Raw genomic sequence first — 18896 nt, 5'->3', positions numbered from 1 at the left:
ATGTGTTACGCCAGAGCTCCCCCATGCACCCACCACAGAAAATAGCTCCATGGAACTGTGCATGAGCAATAAATAGAGCTTTGCTGGCAAAGCCTGTGAGCCCAGCTCCTGCCTTCTGAAACAGTCTTAATGGAGAAAACATACACAGGAAAAAGAAAGCATTTTTAGGTGGATTTTAAGATCAGATGCTGGAATACTGTTCTTTCATCTGGTGTTGAACCATTACACCACAGGCATGCCATGTAAAAGGCATGAGTTCCCACATTACTTAGTATCTAATCAGACTTGTGGATAAAATCTTTTTACCTAAGTTTAGTGAAAGCCTTTAATAAATAATACTTTTCTTTTCCAGGTTTTGTGTAAAGACTACCATTATAACTAGTCCTTTAATCTAAAAGCCACCTGCATTAAATGCCATATGATATCCAGCAGCAGAGACGGTAAGGAACGGAGGTGTTCAGAGAACAGGAAAAGCAAGTCTTCTGCAGTATTAAATGGATGCTACTCCATTTCTAAATTCAGCCCCTTGCTAGCATTCATCCTCTTCCTGTCAATCCCTTATAAACGGAGCAGCTTGCACTCATCAGTTTTCTACAAGAGTTTTTGCTCAGCTGACTTTAGGAACAGCCACATTTTAATCTTACCATGAAATACAGACTTCTTGGCAGGAAGTCCAGGCCTGCAACAACTTATTCAATGAATTCAGAGAATGAACAACACCATCCCTCACCTTTCCCCGGGCACCATCAGCAGAAATCTCCCAATCTATGCTAGCTCTGGGAAGATGTATCACTCAGGGAAACCAGATGCTTGTGAAAAAAGAACAAATGAATGCTGACTGCTCTATGATTTTGGCATGCGTGAGGAACAAAAACTGCTCTCCTAGCAGAGTTTTGATGAGCAGGGAGCAGCTGAAGGCCTCGCTGTTCCATATGCAAAACATTACCTGTACTTTTGGCAGCTTTACAGTTTTGTAGCACCTTAGAGCTGTGGACTAGAGTATAAATTCAAAGATGTAAAAATCAGAGCTTGCAGCTTCTCATGAAAAACAAAAAACAGTTTTATAACAGGAACTTCTTGTTCCTGTTATATCAGGTTTTTTTTGCCCTTCTACAGGGAAGACAGAATTTCTCTTGTTTAGATTATATTTATCCCACAACATTTCTACCAGTTAGGAATGAGTCGTATGAGGACTAATGAAAAGGTCATTACAGTGAAATGTTGTTGTGTGCTAAGAGGGTAACAGTAAGGCTGGGCCTTATAATCATTTTACTAATAGAAACTGAGCTACAAAAGCATGATGAGAACACATGCTTTTACCATATTGTGATAGTACTGGTAATTCTTACTTCTCAATGTCCACTTAAATTAACACTGGCCATTTACTTGTTTTTAAGTATATACACTAGGACATGTGCTTTTACCAGGTTGCGCCTACATTTTGTTAACAGTGATTGCTTTTTAATGCCCACTTCAGTATTCTTAAATTCATACAGCAAAGTGGATTTGGCTGAGGAACTTAGAGCTATTCAAACTTTGTCTGTCTGCCATGTGTGCTCCAAACTGTTTGTCAATGAAAAGTAACAAGACTGCTTAAGTATCTTCTAGCTTGGTCTGAAGTGTCCAGCAAGGTGAAGGCCATTGTTCTTGCTTTGCACTGTTCGGTTCAACGCAATGATCTTCTGTCAACTCAGACTGATGTCCACTATCTGCTGATTCTTGGTCTTTGCAGGCTGAAGGTAGTGTTTGCACAGCAGACGTGACACCTCTCACATAGGCATTTATTTCCCCTTCAGCAGCAGGGTCCTGCTGGTCTGCATTATATGGTCTCTCAGATAAGCCAATGTAGTCATGGTCAACAATTATTGCACCTTGTAAGAAGTAGCGGTCATCTGCAAAACAGAAAGCACCCTTCAATGCAGATCCTTCTAGTTCACTGAAAGCCACACTGAAGATGACAACAAGGTGCCATCTGGATTACTGAAGCAACAGCAGACTGATCATGTGGCTTTCCTAATTTTACTAAACAATAAATATCTAGTTGCATTTCATATATCCATGAAATGATGCTTGTGATGCTCATGTTTAGAAGAGTTGTTGGGTTTTTTTGCTGTGTTATAGACTAGTTTGAAGACTGTCATAGTCACCTACTAAGCTGGTAACTTAAATGAATGGACATGGATATTCTGCTTTGTGCACCAACATTCACAGAAATGTGGCATCTCCAAACTCTTGCTGGGAAATTGCAGCACAGCACAATAGCTTCTTTTTTTTTTTTTTTTTTTTTTTGGGGGGGGGGGGGGGGGGGAGAGGAGGAGAAGGAGAAATAAAATAGAATTAAAATAAAATTAAAACAGTTCTATAGAATTTTATGACAACAGCATTGATTAGTACTATATAGCACTACTGAACTTTTCTATATATTACTGTGTTTGAGTTTTCCAAGGGAGACAAAATAAAATTAAATGCCAAATTAAATGCTCGTCAGCATGAGATTTATACTTTTCTCCTGGAATATGGCATTACGGCCCATCTTCTTGCTCAGATAAGGACTCTATTGGGAAAATAAGTTTTCTAGGGGCTATGAATTCATTCACGAGTTACAATTCTCAACAGATGTGTCCTCAATCTGTCTATGTACATTCTTGAATCACTTGAGCATTGGAACTGCAAGAATTCTCCTGAGTTTAGTATTTAAACTAAACCACATTAATGCATGAAAAAAATTGCATGAATGCATGTGTACACAGGGTGCTCTGCAACCTCTGCCAGACCATTCAAATACCTGGTAGCAAGCAACCCAGGTTTGCATAGACTTCTAATTTATAATGCTTCTGCCAAGAGTATATACCAGTGCACTGACTCCAGATTTATCTTTAGACCAAGAGTGTTACAAAAGGTTAGAAAAATGCCTTGCTTCTACTTTCTTAACTGCATACAACTTTAAAATCATGTAAAAAAAATAAGCACTTAATTTTCAGCCTTTGTCCTTCCTGCTAAAAAAGTTCAGACCCATACTTCTAGTGCAATACACAGAAGAAAACCTGCTCTAAAAATCTGAACTGTAAGCAAAATCTTTAGTAGCACTAACAGGTCACAGACACCTCACCTAAGATGCACTTTCCCACATTCATTTCAGAGAGACAGCTGCAAATACTTTGTCCCCTCTCAAGGTTATGCAAAGGGACAGCTATCAGCCTGACACACCAGAACCAGAGGAACAGTAAGTTAGTTGCTAACAAAGAACAGTCCTTTGTTAAAATAAAGATAGTTTTGTCTTTAAGGATGAAAAAGCTGTAATTCACTGCCAGTTTAACTACCATTATTGTAATGAAGCAAAGCTTCCTTTCCTGGCTTCTGTTAGGCCATTTAGTAAAGGCTGTCTATTACTTCAGACAAACCTAGTTTACTTCTCTCCGCAGTGTAAATATGTATGAATATAAAAATGTAATTTTAGAATTCATACATATTCATAACCCACTGATTTCTCCCCCCCCCCCCCACCCTCCCCAACCTGTGTCAGATAACAAGTCTTCAGTTACTCCCTGGGAAAGGGAAGAAATCCTCCCTTTACTTTCTGCTTCTGCTTCTGCAACGTTTGTTGGTGAACCTGTCAGACTCACCCTACAAAGACTACTGCACTTCACTTCCAGACTGAGATACAGTTTACCCAAGCTGCTGCAGCAGCTGCACAGGAATTGCTTTGCAGACCAGGCATGTGACTTTGTATCTCAGCTCAGCAGCTCAGACAAGAGCTGGAAGCCACAGAGTCATGATCCTACAGCAACAGCGACATCTGAGACAACCTATGTGACACTGCAGTCCTCGTGAAACAAGCTGTAGCAGAGGCTGACAAACAGCCTTGATACCAGCTCCTGTGAAAATCCAGAATAACTTTCAGCTTTGTAACCCTCAGTTTTAGTGATGGAAGTGATGGCCATCTCAACATAACTGATGCACTTTAAAGAACTAGTGCTCAACCACACATGCAGAGGAGGTGGAAATCCCTCCACTTTTCTTTTCAAGAATCCTGAACAACAGTTCTGTGACAGAAGTCTCCCAAATGCTGGGAATTCCTTTTCCTACAGCTGCCTGAAGTGACCCACAGACAGCATCAGCAGAACATAAGTGGCTGCTGTTGTTTGATTAATACAGAACCACTGTAAAAGGGTTCTGTATAGGATGTGCAAGAGAAACAATGGCAGCTAGTTACCTAAGTTTTAAGGAATTTACCTCTTCATGAATGCAGTTTAAAACAAACTCTCCACAAGTCAAGTTTTTGATGTAGTTTTTGTAGTTCAAGGCTTTAGAGGACAGGCTTTTTCGTCTAAACATGTACCATCTGCATCAGTCAGACTAAGCACAAACAAACAAACAGACAAATGTTTCCATTGCACAAAGAAAATTAATGTGGATCCTGTCTGTATCAAAAACAAGAACACAGTCAGACGATGCTTTATGAATACAGTTCAGCCTAATTATACTTCTAGAATATTTCTGTCAGTCAGCATGAACAGGGCCAAACCACATTTTAGAAGCAATCACAATTGAATTCTTTTTTTTTTTTTAAAGACTTCAAATATGATTCATTAACTTTGCTCCACACTCTGCATAGGTTTGAAGTTATTAACACATACTGTTCTCATTAATAACAACTGCAATGATTTCTCCACTAGCTAGTATTGGTTCCATTCACACTGGTATCCGTTACTTTTTCATTGCGATAACCTTACCTAACACCCACACATGGCAGGAAAAGTTAACAATATATAAATATACATATATAAAATACACACACACCTTTTTCATTGGACCCTCTTATGTATGGCTTGAGGTGAGACATCTTGATGGGCCTTTTCAATCTGGATCCTGTGGCATCTCGTAATATTGCACAGCCATTTTCTGTGATATAATCTATAATACAAGGACCAACCCATTCTGACTGGAAACGACCATCTTTCCACCAATTTTTTCTTTGTCTGAGGACTTCATGACCAACTTTAAGTTGAAGGGTATTTAATTGCTTGGGCTTTCTTTTGACATTGATTTTATTTCTACGTTTCTGTTCATCTGAAGTGGTTTTCTCCACCTGCAATAGACATTTACATGAATTACATTTTCTTTATCCAGAAATAATCAAGTATTTTCATAACATTAGTTAATAATGCAGAAGTTCAACATTAAGTATCTTTAGATGTCATAATGTGTAGAACTGGAGTGTTTTGAAGAAATGTATTTTATCTTCATGTCCTAAATCAATAGTCCATAGGAAATGATTTTCAGTTTCCACGAGTATGCAGCCCTGGAAGTCAAGCGCAAATCTTCTGGAAACATATTTCTTTTCTTACACATAAGCATACATACACTGGACCCCAGGGATTACAAGCTGAAGGAAAAAGAAAAAAAAAGCATTGCTTTAAAGATTGGTTTTATTTCAAACTTAAATCTCTCCATCTTGTGTTTCTTGTCTCAGTCTCCTTTCTAGTAAAGTTTGAAATTAAAACATGTACCTGGCCATCTAAGGTTCTCTCTTTTTCAAGTGCTCGACTGGCTCCTCTAGTTGCTTCAAATATTTTTGCAAACATGTTGTCTTCTCCTTCCACACATATGTTCATTGGTTCAACAACATACGGGTTACGACTAAACATTTGGAAATATGGGGTGTTTTGATCTGGATCCTATTTATTTAGGAGGCAAAAAGCAAGCCAATTTAGAATGTGGTTTTTGCAAGTATTTTGTGGGACTTCAGTCAAAAGAGGAAGAACACTTACTTACCAAATTAGTCAAATTGAAAGCATAGGCAATAGCAGACAAATGTTCATCCCAGTCGTTCGGATGATCTATGCAGTATTTGTTAAGGAAAGCTTTGACTGTCTTGCATGTTCTTTCACTTACTTCATCGGTTTGAGGATAAGACAGTACTATTTGTTTCATTCCAAACAGTGCAAACAGTTCTTTGTTTATCTTAGAGAGAAAAATAGGACAATTATTGGAATTTTCCATTTTAAGTACCACGCAGTTAATGTAAACATACTCAGTAAATTTCTTTGTATTTTGTTGTTGAGGTGGGGACTCAGCAAAAGTCTTCTATATAAAGACTGTTCTGAAAGTAATGCCTCCTATTTTATTACATTGACTTACAGTGGTTGTTGGTGGTATGGCAGAAGATGTTGGACCTTTCTACCAATATTCCACTACATTTTGTTGACATGTGACAGACTGCAGCAGACTGCAGCAGTCTGATAAAATGGTGCCTGACATGGAAGTGTGTGCATATAAAGCAAAGATGTGTCATTGAATTCCATCATGTAGGGGAAAAAAAAAAAATGGCACCCACTGACATTCATCAACACTTGCTGAATGTTTATGGTGACCCAACAGTGGATGTAAGCACAGTGAAGTGGTGTGTTTCAGCAGTGGCAACAGTGGGTCACTTCTATTAGCGCAGATCTTGATGAGCAGGTTCGTGTTCATAGTGTAGTTAATGGTGCTATGCTGAAAAGGAGAGTTTTGTAGTTGAGAAGTTGTTCTGGGAAATAAGAGCTCTATCAAAGAGACTGCTCACGGTACTGTTGTCATTCCCATGGAAATAAATGAGACACTACTTTTGAAGCAACCTTCTCCTACATAACAGTCCAGACCTAGGAGTGAGTGCTAAAGGAATCAGTATGGTTTAGCATACAGTAATCAACGGTTTCTAAATGTACTTCTGCCACTAACTCAGTTTATTATTTTCTTCATATCAAAGCCTCATGATTTCACAATTTCTGTGAGGATCAGACAAAGTTCTGCAAGATCGCTAGATCTAGGGGTATTTTGACATTGCTCTATCTGCTATACTGGGCAATATGAAATACTGGATAGATGAAGTACAGTGGAATGTTGGTGTGTAAAATATTGTGCCAGTCCAACTAAATGACAAAATATGCAGTAAGACTATTAAAAAGTAATTTTGCTTTGCTCTTTACCCAAGTAAAACAGCTCTGGAAAAAAAGAAGAGAATAAAGAGAATAAGCATTCAAGATTTACCTTTTTTTTTCTCCTCACTAATGGCCTAAAATGCAAATTTACTGAGGAGAAAAATGTATTTTTCTTGAAAAAACAAATAATCTATGTAAAGACTTACCTGATGAACAAGCTCCTTCCCTTGGTCAATAGGCATTTTTTGAGGTGGTCCATATAAGAAAAACACAGTGATGATTGCCTTAGCAATTTCAGCTGCTGAAGTATCATGCAGAGGCAAGATAACAGTCCATTTTGTAAACAAATCTATCATGATTATGACATACTTGTGGCTTCTTTTGGTAGCTCTAAATGGACCCATTAAGGCTACAGTTACCGCTGTCCAGGGGTCTTCTGCTTTGATAGGGTATGGCTTGAGTGTGGTGGTGGTTGTACTCTTTGCCACTTGGCAATGTTGACACGCATACACCTAGTGAAGAAGCAAGGGAAAATCCTGTCAGTAAAAAGTGATGCCAAAGGTTTACAACAATGAAATATCATAAATCTCTACTATTCCTCTGTAAGTCAGGTCAGATCACATCACATCAAATTCATTTTATCATCTTTCTTATGATTTGTTATCCTTAGGTTTTCCAGCCCTAGCATGAAAAAATAAAACCAAACAAAACCATAGTGAAATCCAGGGGAAGAGTGTGTGCAGCAGTTCAGGGCTGAACTCCCCTCATCCCGTAAGCACTGTGCTAGCTCAGGTGTATAATATCAAATTCAAATTTCATCACCAGCAGTAAATACTAAAGGAAGCATGAAGCATCCAAGCTTGAAATAAAACAATTTCAATCATTTTCCTTTTGCTTCTGTTGCAAATGCTGCAGCCAGTAAGCAATGGCAGTGAGCAAAATCTGCCACATACAACACACATCAGCTTTATCTATGGGACAGAACTCATCTTCCCGGTTTGAGTGAAAACAAAGACTCATTTTCGGTTCATGTTACAGTTGCACTAAGTACTCAGGTGATGCAGCAAGCTGATAGCAGCAATAATTTGGTCACAAGGAACAATATTTACATACAGTTTGCTCAAAGATCAGCTTCTACCTAGGGATTATATCAATGTATCTTTGGGTGAAGGAGGAGAAGGAATGTACCAAAGTAGTGATTTGTTTAACTGCTTCCCCAACACATTAAGTTGCAAGGCAGAGGTCCATTCTCATCTACCAGCTATACACTCAGGGGATGGTATGCTGCAGCCTAACAAAGATACGTAAGAGGGCTTGCCAGAGAAATGCCCAGTATACTGAAAGAAATGTCTTCCTACCAGTAGCTAACATAAGGCTATGTGCAAGCTACACAGTTGAGTTGAAAAAAAACAAGGTAGCACTGTTCTTTGACACAAAAGCTACTTAAAGTTTGATTGTAAGCTTCTGTTACCTCATCATTAAGCAATGATGACTTCTGTATCAAAGTCATTTAGTTATGAAATGTTTGCAACAAAGGCTACATTTTTAAAAAGTATCCTGTAGCTATGTGACCATACCCACTGTTTGACATCATTTGTAACAGAGGTCCAGTAGTAATTAGATTCCACTAAAGTCAGTGTCCTTGATATGCCATGATGAGCGCCTGCAGCATTTTCATGGCATTTCTGAAGCACCTTTTTTTTTTCTTCATCTGAGACAATTACTAGGCGCATTTGTTTTCTGTCTTTTCCAACGTAGAACAACTTATTTTCTGGAAAGAGAAAAATACCAACAAGTTACAAGCAAGAATATTGCCTTCTGTAGTTGGTCAGTTTGCTGAACTACTGGGAATGATTCAGTACTGAATTTATTAAATCAACTTCATTTTGCCTTTGTGTGAAAGCAGATTTGTTCTGGGTTCTTTTTTCTCTTTCTTTTCTTTTCTTTTTTTTTTTTTTTTTTTTCCTCTGATTTGTTTGATTTAAAAAGACTCTCATTATTTTCTCCTAAGAACCAATTGTTCACCAACATTTATCTATCTGGACATGAGGTATTAAAAGGCAGGTCGGAATGCAAACTGTTCCCACAGATCTCCAACATTAACACAAGATAGTGCTGGGGGTGTGAAAGGGACGCAGGCAGTATCATGAAATGTATTGAGTGCTTGTTAAGCAACCACACATTGTGATCTGTTGCTTTAACTCCTTTCTGTCTTCTCTCTAAAAAAGCTGGGTGGATTTGATGTGACTGAGAGCACAGGGCAGATGCAAAGGCTCACTACGTCTTCCCAGGGATACAACAAAACTAGGGTGGGTCAGGAGGCTGTAAGATGACAGAGCAAAGTCCTGCTGTCCAGTCACACACAAAATGCTCCAACCAACCCAAACCTTCCTTGTCAACAGCCACAGAGCAGGACTTCTACTGTTGTCCTATGAACGAGGGGTTGCAGAAGAAAGTTTCCCAGTATCTAAATTAATGTTTGGCTTTCAAACAGATATATAAAACTTTTGAGCAAAAACTAAAGGAGACTGAGTTTCTGTAAACATTCTGTTATATATTAACAAGGGACAGGCAGGCTGTTTATTCATGGAGGATGTATATTAAGATCACAGTGCATGCTGCACAGCAGGATATCACTCTCAGTGTTTGTATCAGTAAATCTTCACCTAAAAATCAATTTCTCAGACTAGTTTAAAAAAAAAAACATGTTTACCTTTGAAAACAAATTTTTTGGCTGCTCTTCTGATTCCACTTCTTTCACTTGATAGCGTTGTGGGATGGTACTCCCCCGTTCTTTTGTAGTATGCAATCTGTTTCAGGTGGAGTCCACCATTTTTTCCACTACGAACCATTGCTAACCTGTTCAAAATGCACAGCATTTGTTAGTTGAAGCAGCTATCAAACACATCTTCACTGGTTTAACTCATAAAATTACTGCAGTTTAGACAGAGGTACCCCAGTGAAGTAGCAAATTCATTTATCTAATTGTGCTCTTCCTCCCAGAAGCAGCTGTATTTCAATCCCACAAATTGCTTCAAGTGCTGTTAAGCTTTGTACACCTGAGGGCCTTTTATACCATTCAATTGCATGTTATCATAGAATCTCTAGAGTCAGAAGGCACATCTGAAGGCCATCTAGTCCAACTCCCCTGCAGTGAGCAAGAACATCAGAGCTAGATCAGGCTGTCCAGGGCCTGATGCAGCCTTGCCTTGAAAGTCTCCAGGGACAGGGCATCTACCACAACACCGGGCAACCTGTGCCAGTGCCTCACCACCTCACTGTAAAAGATTTTTTCCTTATGTCTAACCTAAATCTACCCTCCCTGAGCTTGAAGCCATTTCCCCTTGTTCTGTTGCCACAGACCCTGCTAAGGAGTCTGTTCCCTTCTTTCCTGTAGCTTCCCTTTAGACACTGAAAGGCAGCTATCAGATCATTTCGCAGCCTTGTCTTCTCCAGGCTGAACAGCCCCAGGCTCTCTCAGCCTGTTTTCATAGGTGAGGTGTTTTGTTCCATCATCAACACGGGCAATCATGAACACCTTTTGACACAGCATTTTGTCATACACACCATTGGTTTTGTCAGCGTGTATTCTAAAATTTCTAAACAGTGGGATCTTCCGTTATATTCACTGGAGAATGACAGGTGAAATTAAATCAGAAAAATTGGTTGTCTTATTTTTAAACATTTAGACAGCTCTCACATGGAGGTGTGCTGTGGACTAGTTGTGTCCAAACAGTCACCCTGATCTGAAAAAAAAAACAACACAGACAAATGGGATAAAAACAACTTCCCAGACAGAGGCTGACAAATTTATTTTCTTCATTAATTCATTTGACAACCGTATTCTGAAGCCCCAAACGAGACTGTCTGCAAGTTAATAATTAATTCCCTGACATGGGCTGACTTCTCTGATCACATTAATAAACTAAAATGTCATTAGTAAAATGCGTCATTCGTACAGGAAAAGCTTAGGTGTACCATGAATAGCCTAAAAAATAATTACCAATTAATGACAAGCAGAAATATTCACACAGGCCCAACAGGCTCATGATTTCTTTTCTTCAGATCTGTTCCTGCAGTAATGAACATGTAAATGGAATAGCTTTTTGATCCTGCTCTAATTGACTTGTACTAGAGCAGGATCAGGTTTAGAGCCTGCCACGTTGTAATTTTTAATGAATGCCTGTTATCCACAGCATTAAACCAAACTTCTTTCTCATCTTTCCAGCACCACAAGAGTAGACAATGTGACAACATGCAGCCTGCTAAAAGGAATAATCAGGTTGTCTGCCATATCTCCTAAGTGGCACATAAGTATTAAAAAAAAAATGACAGTATCCAGTCACTCCAGAATCCTCCACCTCTTTACATGTCAATGTTATTTGAAAGCACAATGTATAAGCTAGGATATTTAGCTTCCAATTTCTAGATTCTCACTCGCCTTTACTATACTTGGGGTGGAAAAAAGGTAAAGAGCTCCACTGTGATCATATCTTTTTTAATCACTGTTTTCCTGAGAAAGTGAAATGCTGTATGTTATTTATAGAATATCATATTCCCTGTATGTAGGTTGGCTGTGTTATCAATGCCAAATGCATGCCAGGAACTTCTCATTCAACCAATGACAAGACCTTTGACCCACTGAATATTTCAGTTTGCATAACCTAGATCCAGCTTGCACAAATAGCCAAGTCTGTCATCATTCAACATTACAATTTCAAAGTAAAATTCTCATAATTGAGAGAATTTCCACAAATAAACAAGCGTTCCTATCAGAAAAGAGAGCATTTCAGAAAAGGAAGGGATGAATCCAGAAGACAGTACTGTTTCTAGATATTTTAGCTGGCATTCCTTTTCTTGGAAATTTATATCTGACAGTACAAGCCAAAGCAGCTGAGTTGGTAAACTGGATAACAGCAATAAGTAAGGTAAAGCTACCATGATAAATGCACTGTTTCTGCTTTGTTAAAGCAGTTGATTAACTAGCATATCTGATAATAAAAGATTACTGGTAAAGAGCAGTTAAAATATTCCATCTGCTAAGCATATGCATTCAATATGTCTCCACTTAGGCCTACTCCTGAAGGCTAGCCTGAAGTTACAAGAGCATGGCTGGAAGTCACAAGTGGCTGGGTATGATTTCTTATGTAATTGCAGAGATACTGGTCCATTTTGGATGGACACAGATTTTCATACGCTGCATGAAAAGATGTTCCAGAACAATCTTTATTCTTTCAGCAACTTCTGCTCATCACACACGTCTTGCTTGAGACAGTGACAGTTCCCTATGTAATATATGGTTATAGGTTCTAGAAACATAAAGTTGTGCAGCAGTAAGATCTATTTGAGAAGCAGTGTGGCTTATACTTTATCTGAACAGAAGTTTTGACTTCATTCCTGCAATGTCAGTTTCTGTTATAAAAATTTGGCAGAGTGCACATAATCTGATGAAGAAAGAACACGTTATGTATCTTGTGTAGCATTCACAAGCATTTAGAGTATTGCGTGTAATCCTGAACCAGCAAATTTAAGTGCTTCAGCAGGCTGCTGGACTCCTGCCTAGAAGGAAAGCATTAAGTGAATTTCCTTCCGGCATATTCAGATTGCTATGTCCCCACTCATTTTTAGGTCTGTGCATTTGGTCTAAACAAAACAAAACGCTGAAAATAACAAGTTACACAACCTTCTGTTTCAGTTATTTTAGAATAAACCATTACCACAGATAATTTACACAGTACCTCTATCAGTGTTCATACCATAACTAGTACTCTATGCAAATGAATTAATTATATAATGAGTCATCAGTCCTCAGTACTTTTAAGTAGGGAAGGGATGTATGGCTTTACAGTAAAGGAAGAGGCTGATACTTCCCTATAAGCAGGGCTGCTCTTGTGTTAGCATCTTTGCCAAAACAGCCGCGGCTATTAATACTTCACTATTTCACCTTTTAATGCCCATCTTCCATCCCCACACAAACTGCAATTAGATTCTGAGATCCTGTAAATGAAATGTTTTGTCAGGAACGTTTTTGTTTCTTTTCCCTCTTTTCCTGAATCACAGGATCATATGGGGCTGGAAGGGACTTCTGGTGATCACCTAGTCCAACCATCTACTAAAGCAGGTTCCCTCCAGTAGATTGTATAAAACAGGCAGATTCTAAATATCTTCAGAGAAGAAGTATGCATGACCTCCCTGGGCAGCCTGTTCCAAGGCCCTGAACCCTCACGGTAGGTAAAGTTCTTCCTCATCTGTATGGAACTTCCTGTGTTGCAGTTTGTGCTCGTCGCTCCTTGTCCTGCCTCTGTATGCCACTGAAAAGAGCCCAGCCCCATTCATTTGACCTCACTCTTCAGATATTTATAAACATCGATAAGATCCTCTCTCAGTTTTGTCCAGACTGATCAGTCCCAGGTCCCTCAGCCTTTCCTCAGAAGGGAGATGCTCCAGACCCTTCATCATCCATCCCTCTGCTGGACTCTGTCCAGAAGTTTCCCCTTATTCTTGAAGGCAGGAGCCCAGAACTGGACACCGTATTCCAAATGTGGCCTCACCAGGGCACAGCAGTGAGAAAGGATCACCTCCCTCGACCTGCTGGCTGCTCTCTCCGTGATTAACCCCAGAATACATCGGCACTCTTGGCCACAAGGGCACGCTGCTGGCTCATGGCCGACCCGTTGTCCACTAAGATCTCAAAATCCTTGTTTGCAGAGCTCTCTTCCAGCAGGTCAGCCCCTAACCTGCACTGATGCATGCCTCAACAACACTAAATCAAAGCTGTTTTCACCCTGACCGCACAGTACTTCCCACCAGAAGCAGGAATTCTCCGGATAGCCTTGTATGATCTCCTCAGAACCAAAACCCTCCCCGAGAGGTAACAGACTTCTGCCGCCCCAGGGCACGCTTGCTATAAGGCCCCCAGGAGCGCCTCAAGCGAGGAAGGAGCCGCTCCCACGCCCCCCCGCTAGGACTACAGCCCCCATGGTGCACTGCGCCGCTCCCCGGCCGTCAATGGCGGCAGCGCAGCCCGCGCAAAGCACGCTGGGAGCTCAGAGCAGTCACTACCCGCCGAACGGCTCCACCTGGCGAGGCTCGCGCATGCGCGAAGCGGCACCGACGCGATCTTTTTCCTCCCCCCCGTCCCGCTCTTTACTATTGATTCGCACCCCCTATCTTCGGGATCCGCAGCGAGGTCAGCGTCACGCTAAGCGCAGCGCAGCAGGTACGCACCCGCTCCTGCAGAGGTACCAGCGCATCCACAGCCTTCTCCCGCTCGCTCGGCAGCGACGGCGGCGCCGCCGCCCCTCCGCTCGGGACTTATGTGGCGCCCCCGGAAGTGCGGCGGGCAGGGTGGGGGCGGGGGCGGGCCGCCGCGGGAGGCGGGGCGGCGGCTCTTCAATGGATCGCGGGGGCGCGGGCTGCGCCGCGGGCAGGCGAGGCGGCGGTTGCTAGGCGCCGCGGGGCAGCGACGGCCGCGCCGGGAGTTTGTAGGTTAGCGGTTCTCGCCGGGACCTCGCGTGGCCGGGGCGGCGGCGGGTGAACGAGGCGGGCGGCAGCGGGAGGGATCGGGCCCCGCTCTGCGCGGCGGGCGCGGCTCTGCGGAGCGCGGTGAGGCCGCCTCGGAGGCGGGCGGGGCTCCGAGCGCAGCGCTGTGTGCGGGGCGGCGGCGCGTCTCCCGAGCGGCCCCGGAAACCGCTGCGAGCGCGGCGCGGGGCTCGGGCGGGGCGGGCTGCGGTTCTTTGGGCGCCTGGCGGCACGGCCGCGCTCGCGGCGAGCTGCCGTGTGGCTGAGGCGGAGGTGGAGAGCCCGCGTCACGCCGCGCTTTGTCCTGCGGAGCGGCGGCGGTCCCGCTGCGCGCTGCCCTTCCGCACAAGTGCCGCTGCCGTGCGAAACTGCGTGTGGCGGAGGGAGCTGGGCGATGCTGTTGTGAGGCGCGCACGTGAGAAATGCGGCTTCGTGCCTGAGGTCGGCTGCCCCGCGGCTGATGCTCACTGTGCTGAGAGCGGAGCCCCCGGGAGCTGCACCTGCTGCAAGCGGTTGGTTGTCTAAACGAAGTGGCGTGCTCTTTGTGAGGGTATGGGGAAGCTTTTTTTGACAGGCTTGAGTGGGATCTCTAAAGAAAGACTGTCCTTCTTGGGACGCTCGAAATTGGCACGAGTGTGAAGGTATTCTTGTGATGCGTTTGACAAGATTCGTCTTGGAAATGAACTTGGAAGTCAAAGGACGAAAAGGTTATCTGCTCTGTGGCTGTGCAGGAGACTTGTGCTTAATATGACTTTGATTACCTGCTTAAAAAATACTACCCCTCTATCTTAAAGGGATGACAGTGATACTTACCAGAAAGCTTTTTTTTAGCCTTCTGAAGTGGTTCAGATACTTGTTTTGAAGGATTGTAATAGCCGCTTTCTAGTTTACACTCTCTCTGCTGAAGGGCTGGAGGCTGCTGCCCTGCTGAAAGTGCAGTGCAGGGAATGGCTCAGCTTAAAACTTGGAGCGAGTTTTAGCAGACTCATTGCAGGTGCAGAAAAGTCACACTTTCAGTGGATGAGATGCTAGGAAAGTATCATTTTTCCCAGTAAGGAAAGTTGTAAGGGGAAAATACTTGTTTTGAAAAGGTATTTCATGTTGTTTGGTGATTCTGAATGTCTGGAAATTATTTGCCTAGAAAACTGCAGTTACTGGGGAGGAGAGTAAACATCGGGAGGTCAGCCAGAAGGTTACTGCCTGCAAACTACAGCGATTGTGCTTTAAGACCAGAAATCTAATTCACCAACAACCTCAAAGGCATGTCTGTTTGTCATCTGTAAGTTGGCTTTATGACAGCGTCCTGATTCATACGGCACTGTGCAACTGTCAATTTTCAGTACACGATAATAAAATGTATGCAACTGCTGTTATTTGGCTGGCCTGCCTGCACAGCACTTCCAGAAATGTCAGTGCTCCTCTAAGTAGCAGAGCTGCTCCCAGTGGGAAACACTGTTAAGATGGTTGTTCGTGGACTCCTGTAGGCATCTCACTGGGGAGATACTTCACGTCAGGTACCTCCTGCTTGAAATCTGAAGCAGTGAGCCCTCAACAGAAAGAAGGAGCCCCTAGCTTCAAAAGAAACTGCAGGTGAAGTTGTTTTATGGCAGCCTAGTGGTCAGAGCATTTGGGTGGAACAGGTCAAAGCACTGTTTTTGTTCCCTCCTGTCTTGGTTTTGAGTCCCAGTTTTCTGTTTATTGGAAGAATGATTTTACCTTCTCCCTCCCAGCCTCCATGATTCTGTAACTACTGAGCAGAAAAAAAATGTGAGTAAAAACACCTGTACCCTTCACAGCTAAAAATGGACGGCAGGTAATTACAATACAGTAGTTCTTTGACCAGGGAGAACCTTTGGAGCACCTGACTGAGAGAGGAAGGCTTCTGGCTCTTCTTCATTCAAGTGTTCCTTCTGGTCTCAGTAGCACTCAGTGGAGCGAAACTGAAAGATTGGTCAGTTTCAGTTGTGCAGTGGGAGCTCTTATAATTTTTCTTGTGGTGTAATGCATAAAGTACTGTGTAAGAATGCTTTTGGAACACTGCTCAAAATATTTGTGGTGTTCCTGTAAGCAAAGACTTTGGCATGTTCACAGCTGTCTGTAACGTCAATTACGGCTTTTAACCTGACAGAGAACTCTTCTAGGCTTTTGGGTACAACCAATTGGCTTCTTAAAAGCAACAAACAGAGAAGCTGAAGAATTGTCTTTTTACTATAGTTCTCATTGTGTCACTGTTTTCTGGCAGATTTTTGAAGTGCTTAGGCTCTTACCCTTAAAGATCCTATACTCAGTGCTGTCAGCTCTCAGAATGCAGATGACTACCAGTATGTTCTCTTTTTCATCTCACTTCCGCTACCCCCTCCTGTATTTTCTACACCACCAGTAACCTATCAAACCAACCGCCTTTTGTGTTTTTTTTGTGCCTTAAATTGGGTTACAGAATTTAAGTTCTAAACAGACAAAATGCTTTCTAGCTACAGTAGGGCAAACGTTTTTGCTGTTGTTAGTGCTGTTAATGAAAATGGTAGTTGCAACGGCTGTAACAGGAAGAAGTCTTTTGACATCTTACTGAGACAACATGGAAAATTGGTATTAAAACTGTTCAGGCTTTCACTGCTTGATTTGAGTTGGATGAAACATAATGGATTCCTAATGGTTTGGTGATCCTTGGGGTCCATTCCAACCCAAGCCATTCTGTGGTTCTATTGTTTTATTTATAGAATCATGTAACAGATGAGCACCAGTGATACTTGTACAGCTGAATGCCAAGATGTCACAAAAGTGTTCTGTAGTTTTCATGGCATTTCCAAAAGAAGTATGTTTGAGTGGTTCCAGACTAATAAGCATTTGGTAGCTATTTCTTGTATGATGTGTGCTTTTTCTTTCCTTGAGATAACAGATGAGAAATGTTTTTATTCTATTTCTGTTCCATTACTTTCCATTAGAGTTCAGTGGAGGCAATATTTGTTCTTTGATAGGTGTGACTGCACCAAAGAAGAGTTAGTTAAATGCTTTACCTTTTCTTTTAAAGGACTTGCCTGTGCTTTTGTTAGTATTCATAACATAGCTGTTAACACTGAGCCTCTCTTACGTGTCTGTTCAGACCATTGCTGCCGTGTTGAGCGGATTTGATGCTGGCTTTTCCTGGAATGCTAATCTTCGTGGTCTAAGTAAGTTTGGGAAATAGCAAGGTTGGATTCCTAAGCTGTTGAAACATGTAGAGTGGGAACAGAAAAGCTGGGAGAATACATATTAACATTTGGTGAGGACTACTTCTTGTCTTAGTGTTCCTCTGCTAGAATATGTGTTCTGCATGTGTATATTCTGCTAGAATATATGTTCTGCAAAGACACGTATGTAGTATGCCACTGGAGTGAGCACTGTACTTCTAGTGCTCAGCAGGCTGTTAAAATGTGTGATGCAAATACTACTCTATTTGTCTATTAATTTTAAATTTGTGTGCACAGTTTTAAATAATTAGGATAATTCTGTGTACCTTCTATAACTAAATGTCTGTAATAGTAACAAAATTTAAGAGCTTATACATCTCCTTTGCAATGCATTATTTTAGTGCCATCTGACTTGCTAGGTAAAAGCCAAGATACATTTATTCTAAATTAACCAATTTTCTCCAAACACTTGTTGGTTTTTTTTTATTGTTGTTTTGGCCAGGAGATACCATGCTGTCATGAACAGGAAGTTTTAGGACTGGTGGATTGAACAGGATGTACATTTGATTTCAAGTCCTTTTTGAAACAGCACTCAGTTAAATTGAGGCTTTTGAAAATAGATTTTTAATTTGTAAAACAGAGCCCATGTGTAACAACAGAGATTAGAAGGGAATCTAGACTAATTAATTTTACCTGGGTGTAGCTTGTGCAGGAGGAGATTGTTGCCTGCATTTTCTTGATGTTATCTCTCTGCAGGTGGGTCAGTGTATACTCCAGCAGGAAGCTTTGCATGTTGTCTTGTTTAAATTGTAATCTTCTCTGTTTGAGGCATGCACGTAATCTTCTAACCTTCTCTGGCTGAAATGTATGCTCATGCTCCAGGTGCAGGAGAGTCTTGGATGGAGAATGCCTGCCCTAATACTCTGCTTCTGATGCTCACATCTGGTGGTTTAATGTGGCAGGCAGCTCACACACAGCCAGTTGCCTTCCCTGAGTGGGTTAGGAAGAGAATTGGGAATGTAAAAGTGCTACGGTAGTGGGTTGAGGTAAAGACAGTTTACTAGGTAAACCAAAACAGCACAGAGAAGCAAAGTGAAACAAGGTATGCATTCTCTGCTTTCCATCAGCAGACAAGCGTTTGGCAACTCCCAGGGCAGCATAGCCTATCACGCTTAACAGTTTCTTTTTAGACAGATACTGTCACTCCCAACATCCCCTCTTCCTCCTCTACCCAAGCTTTTCATGCTGGGCATGACGCCACGTGCTATGGGACATCCCTTTGGCCAGT

The 18896-nt window shown here is 41.9% G+C and overlaps 2 protein-coding genes across 15 annotated transcripts in view; one reads left to right on the top strand and one right to left on the bottom strand.

Moving 5' to 3' along the window:
• Positions 1 to 1298: 1298 nt before the first annotated feature.
• On the bottom strand, positions 1299 to 14304 carry GIN1 (gypsy retrotransposon integrase 1). 3 transcript variants are annotated; one of them, XR_016462299.1, is made up of 9 exons: positions 14148 to 14304; positions 9634 to 9779; positions 8498 to 8691; positions 7127 to 7432; positions 5776 to 5964; positions 5511 to 5678; positions 4801 to 5089; positions 4234 to 4356; positions 1810 to 1892 (listed from the first exon to the last, which is right to left on the bottom strand). XR_016462299.1 is itself a non-coding variant. In XM_090132624.1 (8 exons), the coding sequence occupies exons 2-8, from the start codon at positions 9770 to 9772 to the stop codon at positions 1594 to 1596; spliced, it is 1584 nt and encodes a 527-aa protein (XP_089988750.1). In that variant the 5' UTR covers positions 9773 to 9779; positions 14084 to 14304; the 3' UTR covers positions 1299 to 1593. The 3 variants fall into 3 exon arrangements, 2 of the variants coding, with proteins under 2 accessions (XP_089988750.1, XP_031450379.2); XM_090132624.1 differs by lacking the exon at positions 4234 to 4356 and having other exon boundaries at positions 1299 to 1892; positions 14084 to 14304; XM_031594519.2 differs by lacking the exon at positions 4234 to 4356 and having other exon boundaries at positions 1299 to 1892.
• PPIP5K2 (diphosphoinositol pentakisphosphate kinase 2) overlaps positions 14000 to 18896 on the top strand; it is a 53005-nt gene continuing 48108 nt past the window's right edge. For 6 of the 12 annotated variants that reach the window (XM_031594518.2, XM_031594517.2, XM_031594515.2 and 3 more), the window contains exon 1: positions 14284 to 14408. The gene's annotated coding sequence lies outside the window, so the exon portion shown is untranslated. Of the gene's footprint in view, positions 14140 to 14283; positions 14409 to 14439; positions 14526 to 14622; positions 14992 to 15043; positions 15721 to 17447; positions 17609 to 18896 lie in introns of those variants that run through there. The other 6 variants (XM_031594509.2, XM_031594512.2, XM_031594510.2 and 3 more) reach the window with 6 other exon arrangements.

This window comes from Phasianus colchicus, chromosome Z (assembly GCF_987193195.1).
Source record: "Phasianus colchicus chromosome Z, bPhaCol1.hap1.1, whole genome shotgun sequence".
In the NCBI taxonomy this organism is placed as follows: domain Eukaryota; kingdom Metazoa; phylum Chordata; class Aves; order Galliformes; family Phasianidae; genus Phasianus; species Phasianus colchicus.
Note: the sequence above shows the minus strand (reverse complement) of the source record. Positions and strands in the feature narration are given on the sequence as shown.